The sequence below is a fragment of the Hypanus sabinus genome, chromosome 5 (assembly GCF_030144855.1).
Source record: "Hypanus sabinus isolate sHypSab1 chromosome 5, sHypSab1.hap1, whole genome shotgun sequence".
In the NCBI taxonomy this organism is placed as follows: domain Eukaryota; kingdom Metazoa; phylum Chordata; class Chondrichthyes; order Myliobatiformes; family Dasyatidae; genus Hypanus; species Hypanus sabinus.
In genome coordinates, this window is record NC_082710.1 from 183,391,545 (window position 1) to 183,408,898 (window position 17,354).

The 17,354-nt window shown below is 46.2% G+C and overlaps 1 protein-coding gene across 1 annotated transcript in view; it reads right to left on the reverse strand.

Annotated features, from left to right (window-relative positions):
• The window catches only part of LOC132394860 (steroid 21-hydroxylase), a 65,698-nt gene that overhangs the window by 32,242 nt on the left and 16,102 nt on the right, over positions 1 to 17,354 (reverse strand). Inside the window, exons 4-6 of the mRNA XM_059971268.1 lie at positions 9,736 to 9,846; positions 3,531 to 3,644; positions 1,579 to 1,782 (exon numbers count right to left, since the gene is read on the reverse strand). Coding sequence (XP_059827251.1) covers positions 1,579 to 1,782; positions 3,531 to 3,644; positions 9,736 to 9,846 — 429 coding nt within the window. The remainder of the gene's footprint in view (positions 1 to 1,578; positions 1,783 to 3,530; positions 3,645 to 9,735; positions 9,847 to 17,354) is intronic.

Here is a 17,354-nt window from a genome sequence, read left to right on the forward strand (position 1 = left end):
GTTGTTGGGGAGACTGACACTGTTGGATGAAGGGTTGGTGTTGTTGGGGAGACTGACACGGTTGGATGAAGGGTTGGTGTTGTTGGGGAGACTGACACGGTTGGATGAAGGGGTGGTGTTGTTGGGGAGACTGACACTGTTGGATGAAGGGGTGGTGTTGTTGGGGAGACTGACACGGTTGGATGAAGGGGTGGTGTTGTTGGGGAGACTGACACGGTTGGATGAAGGGTTGGTGTTGTTGGGGAGACTGACACTGTTGGATGAAGGGGTGGTGTTGTTGGGGAGACTGACACGGTTGGATGAAAAGGTGGTGTTGGGGAGACTGACACTGTTGGATGAAGGGGTGGTGTTGGGGAGACTGACACTGTTGGATCAATAGTTGGTGTTGTTGGGGAGACTGACACTGTTGGATGAAGGGTTGGTGTTGTTGGGGAGACTGACACGGTTGGATGAAGGGTTGGTGTTGTTGGGGAGACTGACACGGTTGGATGAAGGGGTGGTGTTGTTGGGGAGACTGACACTGTTGGATGAAGGGGTGGTGTTGTTGGGGAGACTGACACGGTTGGATGAAGGGTTGGTGTTGTTGGGGAGACTGACACTGTTGGATGAAGGGGTGGTGTTGTTGGGGAGACTGACACGGTTGGATGAAGGGTTGGTGTTGTTGGGGAGACTGACACTGTTGGATGAAGGGGTGGTGTTGTTGGGGAGACTGACACGGTTGGATGAAAAGGTGCTGTGGAGAATGGTCGTTACTGGGCGGGGGCAGTGACATAGTTGGGTGGTTCTGGGAAGCTCACGGCTCTTGCATTGGACGGCGGGTGTAGTCTGACGCAGTTGGAACTTATCCCGACCCTTTCGTTCGCTTTGGCAGGACTGGCAAACAGGCCACGTGTCCGACTCGTTTACCACACCTGCCCGTGAACTGCTCTGAGAGAAGGCTGTAGGAACCGGGCAGAAGGCGACGCTGACAGCCCGACACCCATCCCCTCGCACGTGGTGCTGCAGTGAGAGGGTATCCATAGACTGTAACCATCGGTCACCCCACTGGCCGGGCCAGGGAGGAGAGGGTGGAAGCTGCAAGGCATCAGAATGCATAAGATAATAAAATACGGGGTCACCCGTATTTGTGACATGTATTGAGAGCGTCGTGAACGAAGGACCCATAGCGTTGCTAAGGATTTTCTGCAGTCATCCCACAATCGCTTTGACCCACGAGCATCAGGAGTGTCAGGATTCGGACTGCCAGACTGAGAGCAGCTTCTTCCCTCAGGCTGTGAGACTGATGAATATCCTGCCTCTACCAAGTTCACGTCACTAGGGCAGTGGGTTGTTTACTGTACCAATTACCTGTGCTGCACAATACACATGCATTTTGAGTTATATTTTATGAATTTATTTATGATAATATTTTGTTTTATGTGCAGTGTGCGATATATGTTGTGGATGCACCATGATCCGGAGAGACGTTGTTTCGTTTGGTTGTCTATCGTACAGTCAGACGACAAGAAACGAACTTGAATTTGAAGGGGTGCTCAGGGCAACTTGTTGCGACATATCCCCCGAAAGGTCCGTGCTCACCTCGGGCCAGTGAACCAAATACGCAATTGCCCAGCCGAGAGTGGATGAGGTGGTTTCCATCCCGCCAATAAACAGGTCCACGATGATCATGTGAATGTGTTCCTCCGTCACCTCACCCTGTTCCAAAGAGCCTTCCTTCAGATCCCAAATGGTCCTCATCAGCATATCGGTGATATCCCGAGTAACTCCCTTCTGGAATGTCACCTGGAATACAGAGTAGGGGTCATGATCTCACTACAAGACCATAAGACATAGGAGCAGCTAAAGACATTCGGCCCGTCGAGTCCGCTCTGCCATTCCATCATGGCTGATTTATTATCCCTCCCAAACCCATTCCTCCGTCTTTTCTCCGTGACCTTTGACACTGTTACTCATCTGGAACTAGCAACCTCCGATGACTTGACTCCTCCAACCGTCTGTGGCAACGAATTCCTCAGATTCACTGCACTTTGGCTAAAGAAATTCCTCCCCATCTCTGTTCTAAATGGACGTCCCTCTATTCCGAGGCTGTGCCGTCTGGTCCAAGACTCCGCCCCTATAGGAAACATCCTCTCCTTGTCTACTACCTCCCAATCGTTTGATTAACTTTCTGGGTTCAATAATTTAACATCCCAAGTCACTGCAGAGTACCCGGAGCGATAGGGGCTTCACATTGACTTACAAAAAGGGGAGAGGATCTCTCGACCCAGGCAGCTGGAGATACGCTGCCAAACGGAAGGGGTTAAACTCGGGGATGATTGGGAGGCCGGGCCTGGAGGAACCGGGCGTTGCAGGGATGTGGCGGGGGGGGGGGGGTTGAGAGATAAGACTTGCAAAACAAGACAATAATAAACTCAAGGCTCTGACTAGCGGGGATTGCGTGGGCAGAGAGGAAAAGAGTGTCCTGGGCAAGGCGGGACGGTTCCAGTGTCCTGGGCGTTTCCAGGCTGCTCGGGGACCTCTGCAGCCGCAGTCCCGTGCTCGGGACGGTGGTCACTATCAAGATTGTGAGGTCCCCATTGGTCGGGGTCGAGCATGGATATTGCGTCTCCGCTGGATACACAGTCCATGAAAATACGATATGGAGAGCAGTGTGTTGCGCATTCACGGACTCCGTGCAACTAATAAATCCAAAGCAGCGGCAGAGGCCGACATAGTTGGACCAGCAGCGTTGCAGGAGTTGTCGGGTCAGCGTTGATCTCAACGCGGGACTGCCTCTGCTCCGGGATTCTTCCTCGGGGTTTACTCCCGAAGCCTTCCCCATGAGTGGGTACAGCCGCCAGGCAGCGGGAGCTTAAAATCAGAGTTTTTCTTCTCTTAGATGAGCTGCCAACCACGGCTGACGAGCCCCTTCTGCCCGAAGCCACTGGTTATAAGGTGCCAGTAACCGGCATTTGCCCTTTTCTCCTGTCAGTCCCGCCAGGCTTACTAACTAAACCACGCGTGAAGGCCGGGAATTGGACGTTGTCAGAGGCCATTGGAAGCGTTTTATAGGAAGTGGGAGATTATCCCCACTACACCCCACGCCCCAAAGCCCAGTCAACTATGACAACCGTAGGGAAACTTTTTCCAAGATTCAAGATTGTTTATTGTCATTTTTCAGCACACGGGGACAAAATAATTGTTACTCTGGATGCGATACGGTAGTTAAACAAAAATCACTAGCGTATATACACCTGTATTCGCAGCGCTTGCGTTGACAGAAATCCCTGATTAGAAAATCTGAAGCACTTTCTAGGCGCCATTATTGGGAGCCGGAGAACCCGCGGCACCTCTACGAGCCGCCATTCAGTGACAGTTAAATCACAACTCAATTTACACTAGGGCACTCGCCACTACTAGAGCTGCCGGAAATCGGAACCGGTTTAGCCACTAGACTGAAGGGTTTCGGCCTGAAACGACGACTGTATTCTTCGTCCATACATACTGCCTGGCGTGCTGAGTTCCTTCAGCATTTTGTGTGTGTCGTCTGCAGATTTTCTCTTATTAGACTGACTCACCTTGTGATTCTGAATATGTTGTCGGACAAAGGCGTTCCGTTTCAGTAAAGCCTTCTGAAGATCCCTCCAGGCGGAGTTGGGGATATACTATGGTATGAACAATGGAACAGTGCGAGATGACAGAGTTAGACACGGTCACTACAGCCCAAAGATAAATATAACCCCAGCAAGGTTCCCGCTATTTTCTTTTACAGTTGCACAGACCAACCATTGCTGTGAACTGGGATTTTTTTTACACGACCTGAAGGCTGCACGGCACTATAATGTAAAAATATAAAATAAGATTCAGCGGCGCGGCGACAAAAGCTAATGCGCGACAGCGTTACAGTTACTGCGCGGCTTAGAGGGAGCAAAGAATCCCAGTGACAGGCAGACCAGAGTTAAATATAATCCCAGTGACAGGCAGACCAGAGTTAAACACACAACCAGTGACAGGCAGACCGGAGTTGAATACAATCCCAGTGACAGACAGACCAGAGTTAAACACACAACCAGTGACAGGCAGACCGGAGTTGAATACAATCCCAGTGACAGACAGACCAGAGTTAAACACACAACCAGTGACAGGCAGACCGGAGTTGAATACAATCCCAGTGACAGACAGACCAGAGTTAAACACACAACCAGTGACAGGCAGACCGGAGTTGAATACAATCCCAGTGACAGGCAGACCAGAGTTAAATACAATCCCAGTGACAGACAGACCAGAGTTAAACACACAACCAGTGACAGGCAGACCGGAGTTGAATACAATCCCAGTGACAGGAAGAGCGGAGTTCTGCCGCTGATAGTAATCCAGAGTAACACACAAATCCATATATAACCATATATGACCATGTAACAATTACAGCATGAAAACAGGCCATCTCGGCCCTTCTAGTCCGTGCCCAACACTTACTTTCACTTAGTCCCACTAACCCGTACTCAGCCCATAACCCTCCATTCCTTTCCTGTCCATATACCTTTCGAATTTTACTTTAAATGACAATACCAAACCTGCCTCTACTACCTCTACTGGAAGCTCGTTCCACACAGCTACCATTGTCTGAGTAAAGAAATTCCCCCTCATGTTACCCTAAAACTTTTGCCCCCTAACTCTCAACTCATTTCCTCTTGTTTGTATCTCCCCTACTCTCAATGGAAAAAGCCTATCCACGTCAAATCTATCTATCCCCCTCATAATTTTAAATATCAAGTTCCCCCTCAACCTTCTACGCTCCAAAGAATAAAGACCTAACTTGTTCAACCTTTCCCTGTAACTTAGGTGCTGAAACCCAGGTAACATTCTAGTAAATCTTCTCTGTACTCGCTCTATTTTGTTGACATCTTTCCTATAATTCGGTGACCAGAACTGTATACAATACTCCAAATTTGGCCGTACCAATGCCTTGTACAATTTTAACATTACAGCCCAACTCGTATACTCAATACTCTGATTTATAAAGGCCAGCATACCAAAAGCTTTCTTCACCACCCTATCCACATGTGATTCCACCTTTAGGGAACTATGCACCATTATTCCTAGATCACTCTGTTCTACTGCATTCCTCAATGCCCTACCACTTACCATGTATGTCCTATTTTGATTAGTCCTACCAAAATGTAGCACCTCACACTTATCAGCATTAAACTCCATCTGCCATTGTTCAGCTCACTATTCAAACTGGCCTAAATTTCTCTGTAAACTTTGAAAACCTACTTCATTATCCACAACACCACCTACCTCAGTATCGTCTGCATACTTACTAATCCGATTTACCACCCCATCATCCAGATCATTAATGTAAATGACAAACAACATTGGACCCAGTACAGATCCCTGAGGCACACCACTAGTCACCAGCCTCCAACCTGACAAACAGTTATCCACTACTACTCTCTGGCATCTCACATCCAGCCACTGTTGAATCCATTTTACTACTTCAATATTAATACCTAACGATTGAACGTTCCTAACTAACCTTCTGTGCGGAACCTTTTCAAAGGCCTTACTGAAGTCCATATAGGCAACGTCCACTGCTTTACCCTCATCAACTTTCCTCGTAACCTCTTCAAAAAATTCAACAATATTTGGCAAACACGCCCTTCCATGTACAAATCCACGTTGACTATTCCTAATCAGACACTGTCTATCCAGATAATTATATATACCATCTCTAAGAATACTTTCCATTAATTTACCCACCACTGACGTCAAACTGACAGGCCTATAATTGCTAGGTTTACTCTTAGAACCCTTTTTAAACAATGGAACCACATGAGCAATACACCAATCCTCCAGCACCATCCTCGTTTCTAATGACATTTGAAATATTTCTGTCAGAGTCCCTGCTATTTTTACACTAACCTCCCTCAAGGTCCTAGGGAATATCGTGTCAGTACCCAGAGATATATCCACTTTTATATTTCTTAAAAGCGCCAGTACTTCCTCCTCTTTAATTGTCAGAGTTTCCATAACTTCCCTACTCGTTTCCCTTACCTTACACAATTCAATATCCTTCTCCTTAGTGAATACCGAAGAAAACAAATTGTTCAAAATCTCCCCAATCTCTTTCGGCTTCACACATAGCTCCACACTCTGATTCTCTTAGGAACCAACTTTATCCCTCACTATCCTTTTGTTATTAATATAATTGTAGAAACCCTTTGGATTTATTTTGACCTTACTTGCCAAAGGAACCTCATATCTTCTTTTAGCTTTTCTAGTTTATTTCTTAAGATTCTTCTTACATTCTTTATATTCCTGGAGCACCTCATTTACTCCATGCTGTCTATATTTATTGTAGATATCTCTCTCTTTCCTAACCAAATTTCCAATATCCCTTGAAAACCATGGCTCTCTCAAACTTTTAACCTTTACTTTCAACCTAACAGAAACATAAAGATTCTGTTCCCTCAAAATTTCACCTTTAAATGACCTCCATTTCTCTATTACATCCTTCCCATAAAACAAATTGTCCCAATCCACTCCTTCTAAATCCTTTCGCATCTCCTCAAAGTTAACCTTTCTCCAATCAAAAATCTCAACCCTGGGTCCAGTCCTATCCCTATCCATAATTATATTGAAACTAATGGCATTGTGATCACTGGACCCGAAGTGCTCCCCAATACATACCTCCGTCACTTGACCTATTTCATTCCCTAACAGAAGATCCAACACTGGATCTCTAGTCGGTACCTTTATGTATTGCTGCAAAAAACTATCCTGTATACATTTTACAAACTCCAAACCATCCAGCCCTTTTACAGAATGGGCTTCCCAGTCTATGTGTGGAAAATTAAAATCTCCCATAATCACAACCCTGTGCTTACTACAAATATCTGCTACCTCCTTGCAAATTTTCTTCTCCAATTCTTGCTCTCCATTAGGTGGTCTATAATACACCCCTAGAAGTGTTACTACACCTTTCCCATTCCTCAATTCCATCCAAATAGCCTCCCTAGACGAGCCCTCTAATCTATCCTGTCACAGCACCGCTGTAATATTATCTCTGACAAGCAACGCAACACCTCCCCATCTTGTCCCTCCGATTCTATCACAGCTGAAGCAACGAAATCCATGAATAATTTGTTGCCAATCACACCCCTCCTGCAACCATGTTTCACTAATAGCTACAACATCATATTTCCAGGTATCAATCCATGCTCTAAGCTTATCCACCTTTCTTACAATGCTCCTAGCATTAAAATAAATGCATTTAAGAAATTCTCCACCTCTTCCTCTCTGTTTATCTCTAACAGTACAAAGAATTTTACGGTCTTCTTTTTCTTCCTTCTCCCATACCTCTGTTCCTACATTCTGGTTCCCCTCCCCCTCATATGTAGTTTAAATCCACTGGACCCTCTCGAGCAAACCTACCTGCAAGAATATTTGTCCCCCTCCAGTTCAAATGTAAACCGTCTCGCCGTAGCAGGTCCCACCCTCACTGGAAAACTGCCCAATTATCTATAAATCTGAAGCCCTCCCTCCTGCACCATGTCTTCAGCCACGTGTTGATCTCCACTATCTTACTATTTCTAAACCCATCTGCACTGCAAATCTCAGATTGCTATCCTAGAGGTCCTGTCCTTTACCTTTCAGGACCTCTTCACTCTTCCTACCCACGTCATTGGTCCTTACATGGACCACGACATCCGGCTGCTCACCCTCCCTCTTGAGAATACTGAGAAGTCGATCCGAGATATCGCGAACCCTGGCAGCAGGGAGACAACGGACCATCCGGAATTCTCGATCTCTTCCACAGGACCTCCTATCTGTCCCCCGAACTATCGAATCCCCTATCACTACTGCTCTCCTCTTTTCCCTCCTTCCCTTCTGAGCTGAGGGTCCAGTCTCGGTGCCAGAGACGCAACCTCTGCAAGTTGACCATGGAAGTTGTCCCTGGTAGGTCGTCCCCGCCAACAGTATCCAAAATGGTATACTTATTGTTGATGGGAACGGCCACAGGGGTGCTCTGCTCTTCCTGTCTATTCCACTTCCCTCTCCTGACAGTCACCCAACTACCTGTCTCCTAGGGGTAACTATCTCCCTGAAACTCTCTGCCTCCCGAATGATCCGAAGTTCATCCAGCTCCAGCTCCAGTTCCCTAACGCGGTTTGTCAGGAGCTGCAGCTGGATGCACCTTTTGCAGGTGTAGTCATCAGGGACAGCTGTGCTCGCCCTGACTTCCCACATACTGTAAACGGAGAACGCGACCGCCCTAACTGCTGACTCTATTACCTACTCCTAAGCTAATTAGATTAATTAAAGGAGTTTACCCGGCCTTACCTCACCTGGAGTGAAGCTCGTCCTCAGCCTCTGCTCGCTTTTTAAATTCCTCCACTGATCTCAGAGGCCGACTTTCACGCGTTTGCGCAGTGGTGCCCCATTCAAACCTCACCTCTGCCTGTTCTCGCTGAAGCCTGATTGAGCAAAAGCCGTCCCACTCTGCCTCACTCCACTCCGACGATGACCGCTGTATATGGCGGTCTTTTTAAACCTTTGGCACTCTACGTCACGCGCCTGCGCAGTCTAGCCTCTTTGCCGCGATCAGTTAAGAAAAAGAGCTTCTCTCCGAGCTTCTTTTACCTCTTCCCTCTCTGCTTCTTGCTGCGATTTAAAACATTCTGGAAGAACTCCAAACTCCCCTAGGGAGGGGAATAATTTGTCGACATTTCAGGGCGGGACCCTGAATGAGTTCTCAGCTGAAATGTCGAATGTTTATTCATTTCCATTGATGCTGCTGAATTCCTCCAGCATTTGGTGTGTGTAATTTTGCTATTGATCACACAGCTCCCGGTTCCATCACCATGCCTGTAGCCCCCAGTCAGTGAGAGGTATTGGTGAGCCATATAGTATGGAAGCTGTCCCTTTAGCATATCGCCCCCACACTGACAACACTTACACAATTTGTGACTGGTTACACCTCATACTCAGTTGGGAGTCTCTTTCCTCCCCCATCCCCCGTCTCCTCTTGGTTGGAGGTGTTTAGAGTAAATTTAGAGTAGGGTTGACCCAAAAGCGCCTCACAGAGACAATCTTGCAGTGAGTGAAGACTTTAATAATCAATCAATAATACCCACTTCCCAGCGCACTCGAACCGGCTCACAAAGCGGCCCGCGCCGACTTTGAGGACAGACCCAAAGAGGGCGCCAAGCCTGCTTCACCAGCAAGGGGTAAAGCCCGCGCGCGGGACGGGACTGTAAATATGCTCACCCTACAGCATTCCCGCCCGGGGAGGGCGGGATCAGGAAGGCTTTAAAGCGAGGCTGCGAAGTTTGAATAAACCTCTTTTGCAACTGCGTGTCGTTATTTCACCGCTACAAGACCACTAATAAGCCACAAGTGACCACAGACCAAGAGGGAACAGAAACTAAACACAACAGGCGATAAGATAAACTTTAGGCAGAGGCTCAGAGAAAGTGGTTGGGTCTGGTGGTTGGATTAGCGAACAAGGACTGTGATGAGAACTGGGATTAAATAGGCTGCAGGTGATGAGTGGCAGGTGAACCCTATTGGCTGAGTAGGAACTGGGAGCTGTCAGCAGGAGCAGGCCTCACATTACTGTGATCAGGCTGAATAAAGTCCAGCCAGAGTTCCTGCCGAGTTTGTGTGGCTGTACGATAAGTCTAGGCCCACGGGGCACCCCGCTCCCAGAGCCAGCGGCAGCGATGTTGGATGTCCCTTCTTCCTCCTCACCTGTAGAACAGGAAACATGTCGATGAGGCCGATTGCGCAGGAGCCCCAAAGGGCAACCAGCTCCGTCAAGCAGTCGTGGATCTCCTGGAGTTGTGGGTCACACCTCTCATACTGGAATCGGTGACAAAGGGAAAGACAAAAACCGGTAACAAGCACATGTCTAGGCAACCAATCACAACATCCTGCCCACCACGACACCATAAGACACAGGAGCAGAATCAGGCCATTCTGCCCATCAAGTCTGCTCTGCCATTCCATCACAGCTGATTATTCCTTCCAGCCCCTTTCTCCCATCTTCTCCCCGTAATCATTGGTGCCCTGACTAATTAGGAACCTATCAACCTCCACTTTAAATAAACCCAATGATTTGGTCTCCACAGTTATCTGTGGCAATGAATTCCACAGATACACCACCCTCTAGCTAAAGAACCTCCTCTTCATCTCCATTCTAAAGGGCTGTTAATCTATTCTGAGGTTTCACCCGTTCATCCTAGGCTCCCCATTTCCATATCCACTCTATTGAGGCCGTTCAGTATTCAGTAGGTTTCAATGAGATCCCCCTCACTCATCTAAACTCCAGTGAGTACAGGTGTAGAGCTATAAAACATTCCTCGTACGTTAACTCTTTCACTCCAAGAGTCAATCTCGTGAACCTCCTCTGCCAGGGCATCCTTTCTTAGATATGGGATACAAAATTGCTCACAATGCTCCGAGTGTGTCTGAGCTTTGCCTTACGAAGCCTCAGCTTTGCAGCCATTAACCCCTGACCCCTGTATGGAACTACAGACCACAGACCCCTGTGTATATTCATTGACCATCGATCTCTATCGTTGAACCTTTGACTGTTGACCTTCTACGTGGGTCCATTAGACACACTTCCTAATCCCCATCCATGGATCATTGTTACCAACACCACTCAGAAATTGTCATTTGAGCCAAAAGAAATCGGTGCAGCACAAAGCTTGCCGCATTTTTGATGCCAACATATCATTCTCACAACTCACTAACAACGTTAAGACACAGGACTAGAATTAGACTATTCAGCCCATTGAGTGGGCTTCACTATTCCATCATGGCTGATTTATTATCAATCTCAACCACGTTCTTCTGCCTTCTCCCTGCAACCTTTGACGCCCTGACGTTCCAAAAATCTATAAACCTCCTCTTTTAATATACCCAAATGGCGACCTCCACAGCCATCTGTGCCAAAGGATTCCACAGATTTGCCAGTCTCTGGCTGAAGAACCTACTGCTTATCTCTGCTTTCAGGAATGTCACTCTATGCTGAGACTGTGTCCTCTGGTCCTAGACTCCCCCACAACTGGAAACAACTTCCCTACGTCCTCCCTGTCTGAGCCTTTCAATATCCAACCTCCCCCACCCTTCTTTCTAAACTGCAGCAAGTTCAGACCCAGAGTTGTGATCGTATTGGTAGCAGGATCAACTGACTAGATTAAATTAGACAAGGCCAGGTTAGGTTGTATTTATGTGACACCTGCTCATGACAACATTGAAATACAGAGAGAAATGCATCATTTGTGTCACATGAAGTCATTGTGGATTATACAGGGGACAGCCTGAAAGCATCACCACGCTTTCCAGTGCCAATATAGCATGCCCACAATTTACTAACCGTAAGCCATGTATCTCTGGAACATGGCAGGAAATGAGCATGGCTACGTATAGAACTTACAAGTTCCTCCCTGCACTGTTAAGCATATGCTACCCGTAGAATCCCTGGGAAGGAGGCATAGGGAGTCACAGAGGTCCACCACGTCTACGACAGACAGAAACCACCAAAGGCAAGTCATCGATACTCACGTTGGTACTAAAGATCAGGGAGCTTATGGTGTTACAGGTAGATATGGAGAAATCCCTGTTGGGATCCACAGGACACCCTTCACAGATCCGGAAAACCTGGTAATGTCAATTAAGAGATAGTTTTTGAAATTGATATTCACAGACCAAGAATGTACAAGGTGGTGACATAAAAGGTCCGGGATGCAACAGCATTTGAAGACAATACAATCACAGTGTCCACTGACTGTACCCACACACAGAAAAAACTGTCTCAGTCCACTGACTGTACCCACACACAAACAGAAGAATCACAATGTCCACTTACTGTACCCACACACAAACAGAACAATCACAGTGTCCACTGACTGTACCCACACACAGATAGTACAATGTCAGTGTCCACTGACCGTACCCACACACAAACAGAACAATCACAGTGTCCACTGAATGTACCCACACACAGACAGTACAATGTCAGTGTCCACTGACTGTACACGCAGACAGAACAATCACAATGACCGCAGACTGCACACACACATAGACAGAACAATCACAATGTCTACTGACTGTACCCACACACAAACAGAACAATCACAATGTCTACTGACTGTACCCACACACAGACAGAACAATCACAGTGTCCACTGACTGTACCCACACACAGATAGTACAATGTCAGTGTCCACTGACCGTACCCACACACAGACAGAATAATCTCAGTGTCCACTGACTGTACCCACACACAGACAGTACAATGTCAGTGTCCACTGACTGTACACACAGACAGAACAATCACAATGACCGCAGACTGCACACACACATAGACAGAACAATCACAATGTCTACTGACTGTACCCACACACAAACAGAACAATCACAATGTCTACTGACTGTACCCACACACAGACAGAACAATCACAATGTCTACTGACTGTACCCACACACAGATAGTACAATGTCAGTGTCCACTGACCGTACCCACACACAGACAGAATAATCTCAGTGTCCACTGACTGTACCCACACACATACAGTACAATCTCAGTGTCCGCTGACTGTACCCACACACATACAGTACAATCTCAGTGTCCACTGATTGTACCCACACACAGACAGAACAATCACAATTACCACTGACTGTACCCACACACAGACAGAATAATCTCAGTGTCCACTGACTGTACCCACACACAGACAGAACAATCACAATTACCACTGACTGTACCCACACACAGACAGAATAATCTCAGTGTCCACTGACTGTACCCACATACATACAGTGCAATCTCAGTGTCCACTGACTGTACCCACACACAAACAGAAAACTTTAGATGTTTCAGAAAGGACAGGGAGAGGGGCAAAAGAGGTGGGGGTGTGGCATTGCTAATCAGGGATAGTATCACGGCTGCAGAAAGATGGCTGACATGGAAGGATTCTCTACTAAGTCCCTGTGGGTAGAGGTTAGAAACAGGAAGGGGTCAATAACTCAACTGGCTGTTTTTTATAGACCACCCAATAGTAACAGGGACATCGACGAGCAGATAGGGAGACAGATTCTGGAACGGTGCAATAATAACAGGGTTGTCATGATGGGAGATTTTAATTTCCCCAATATTGATTGGCATCTCCCTAGAGTGTGGCGTTTAGATGGGGTAGAGTTTGTTAGATGTGTTCAGGAAGGTTTCCTGACAATACGTAGATAAGCCTACAAGAGGAGAGTCTGTACTTGATCTGGAATTGGGAAATGAACATGGTCAGCTGTCAGATCTGTCAGTGGGAGAGCATTTTGGAGATATTGATCACAGTTCTATCTCTTTTACCATAGATAGACAGACAGACAGACATACTTTATTGATCCTGGGGGAGATTGGGTTTCGTTACAGCCGCACCAACCAAGTATAGTGTAGAAATATAGCAATATAAAACCATAAATAATTAAATAATAATAAGTTAAGTTAAGTTAACACTGGAGAGGGATAGGAACAGACAAGTTAGGAAAATGTTTAATTGGAGTAAGGTGAAATATGAAACTATCAAGCAGGAACTTGGAAGTATTAAATTGGTAGCAGATGTTCTTAGGGAAATGTACGGCATAAATGTGACAAACGTTCAGGGGATATTTGTGTAGCATTCTGCATAAGTATGTCCCAATGAGGCAGGGAAAGGATGGTAGGGTATAGGAACCGTGGTGTAAAAAGGCTGTTGTAAATCTAGTCAAGAAAAAAATGAAGAGATTATGAAAGGTTCAAAAAACTAGGTAATGATAGAGATCCAGAAGATTATAGGGCTAGCTGGAAGGAACTTAATAATGAAATTATGAAAGCCAGAAGGGGCCATGAGAAGGCTTTGGTGAGCAGGATTAAGGAAAACCCCAAGGCATTCTACAAGTACGTGAAGAGCAAGAGGATAAGACGTGGGAGAATAGGACCAAACAAGTTTGACAGTGAAAAAGTGTGTATAGATCCGGAGGGGGTAGCGGAGATTCTTAATGTATATTTTGCTTCAGTGTTCACTACAGAAATGGACCTTGGTGATTGTAGGGATGACTTACAGTGAACTGAAAAGCTTGAGCATATAGACATTAAGAAAGAAGATGTACTGGAGCTTCATCAATGGGGTTGCGAGAGGATTGGAGGGTTGCAGATGTTGTTCCCTTATTGAAGAAAGGGAGTAGGGATAACCCAGGAAATTATAGTCCAGTGAATCTTACTTCAGTGGTTGGTAAGTTGATGGAGAAGATCCTGAGAAGCAGGATTTATGAACATTTGAAGAGGTCTAATATGATTAGAGATAGTCAGCATGGCTTTGTCAAGGGCAGCTCGTGCCTTACGAGCCTGATGAATTTGTTGAGGATGTGCTGCACGGAGCGACTGAGGAGAACCCAAGTGCAGGGCATCAGCACAGAGACTGAGTTGGGGATGCTGGCGCAGAAGAGAACGCTGAGCAGCAAACAGGAGGAATCTTGACTCGTAGCTTTGATATGAAGTCTTGACACAGAGATGGGGTTTTCCTGGAATATCTTGAAACTGGAGCTGAACTTAGAACTAATGGTTCTAACCAGTCGGAAAACGAAGTTATCACACGGGAATTGACCAATGAACTGGCGACCAGTGGTTGTGACGCCAGGGTTCTTGTACTGCAGTTCTTGATGGAAACCAGGTGTGTTGTCATCAAGCAAATTAGCAGTAAATAGGAAATTAACGATTGGAAACAAGGCATAATCAAAGGAGATTCCGGGCAAGATAGGGGATTAACAATCGGGTCTATGACAGGATGTGACCAAACACATTGATGACGGTATTGCAGTAGATGCAGTGTATATGAATTTCAGTAAGGCATTTGATAAGGTACCCATGCAAGGCTTATTGAGAAAGTAAGGAGTCATGGGCTCCAAGGGCACCTTGCTTTGTGGATCCAGAAATAGCTTGCCCACAAAAAGGAAAGAGTTGTTGTAGAAGGGTCATTTTCTGCATGGAGTCCGGTGACCAGTGGTGTGACTCAAGGATCTGTTCTGGGGCCCCTTCTCTGCATGATTTTTATGACCTGAATGAGGAAGTGGAGGGATGGGTTAGTAAATTTGCTGATGACACAAAGGTTGGGGGTGTTGTAGATAGCGTGGAGGGCTGTCAGAGGTTACAGGGGGACATCAATAGGATGCAAAACTGGGCTGAGAAGTAGCAGATGGAGTTCAACCCAGATAAGTGTGAGGTGGTTCATTTTCGTAGGTCAAATATACTGACAGAATATAGCATTAATGGTAAGACTCTAGGTAGTGCGGAGGATCAGAGGGACCTTGGGGTCCAAGTCCATAGGACACTCAAAGCTGCTACACAGGTTGACTATATGTCTAAGAAGGCATACAGTGTACTGGCCTTCATGAACCATGGGATTGAGTTTAAGAGCCGAGATATAATGCTATATAGAACCCTGGTCAGAACTCACTTGAAATACTGTGGTCAGTTCCAGCCACCTCACTATAGAAAGGGTGCAGAGGAGATTTACAAGGATGTTGCCTGGATTGGGGAGCGTGCATTATGAGAATAGGTTGAGTGAACTTGGCCTTTTCTCCTTGAGTAACGAAGGATGAGAGGTGACCTGATAGAGGTGTATAAGATGATGAGAGGCATTGATCAAGTGGATAGTCAGAGGCTTTTTTCCCAGGGCTGAAATGGCTAGCACGAGGGCACAGTTTTAAGGTGCTTGAAATTAGGCACAGAGGAGTTGTCAGGCCCAAGTTATTCCACACAGAGTGGTGGGTGCATGGGTTGGGCTGCCAGCGATGGTGGTGAAGACAGACAGACATACTTTATTGATCCCGAGGGGAAATTGGCAGATACAAAAGGGTCTTTTAAGAGGCTCCTGTACCCACAGCTTAGAAAAATAGAGGGCTATGGGTAACCCTGTGTAATTTCTAAAGTAAGTACATGTTCGATACAGCATTCTGGGCTGAAGGGCCTGTATTGTGTTGTAGGTTTTCTGTTTCTATATTTCTAATATAACCTCAGTGTCCACAACTGTACCCACACACGGAGTACAACCTCAGAATCCTGACTGTACCCAGACACAGACAGAACAATCACTGTACCCACACAGAGACAGTACAATCGCGGTAGCCACTGACCATACCTACACACAGACAGTACAATCTCAATGTCCACTGATTGTACTCACACACAGACAGTACAATCACAGTCAGTGGCCACCGACTGTACCCACACACAGACAGTACAATCTCAGTGCCCTCTGACTGTACCCACACACACAGAGTACAATCACAGTGTCCACTGATCATTCCTGCACACAAACAATCTCTGTCCCTACCATATGTACCCAAACGCAGATAGTACATTTACAGTTTCCATAAAAACATAAGGCATAGGGGCAGAATTAGGCCTTGCTCTGCCAATCCATCATGGCCAATCCTTTTTCCCCTCCTCAGCCCCACTCCTTGGCCTTCTCCTCATAACCTTTGATGCCATGTCCAACCAGAACCTATCAAGCTCTGCCTTAAATACACCCAATGATCTGGCCTCTACAGCTGCCTGTTGTAATAAATACCACAAATTCACTATCCTCTGGTTAAAGAAATTTTTCCACAACTCTGTTGTAACTGGACACCCCTCTATCCTGAGGTTGTGCCCTCTTGTCCTAGTCTCCACCACCATGGGAAACATCCTTTCCACATCTACTCTGTCTAGACCTTTCAATATTCAAAAGGTTTCAATAAGATGCCCCCCCCATCTTTCTAAATTCCAGCAAGTACAAACCCAGAGTACAAACGTCCCTCGTATGATAAGCCTTTTATTCCCAGAATCATCCTTGTGAACCTCCTCTGAACCCTCTCCAATGCCGGCACACCTTTTCTTAGATGAGGAGCCCAGACTGTTCATAATACTCAAGGTGAGGCTTCACCAATGCCTTATAACATCAGCATTAAATCCCTGCTCTTGTATTCTAAATCTCTTGACATGAATGCTAACATTGCATCTACCTGCAAGTTAACTTTTAAGGCATTCTGCAAAGGGATTCCCAAGTCCCTTTGCATGTCAGGTTTTTGGATTGTCTCCCCACTTAGAAAATAGTCTGCACATTTATTTCTTCTACCAAAGTGCAAAACCATGCATTTTCCAACCTTGTATTTCATTTGCCACTTTCTTGCCCATTCTCCGAATCTGTCCTTCTATAGCCTACTTGTTTCCTCAATGCTACCCTCCAACAATCTTTGTATCATCTGTAAACTTGTCAACAAAGCCATTTATTCCGTCATCTAAGTCATTGAGATTCAGCATAAAAAGAATCGGTCCCAACACCAACCCCTGT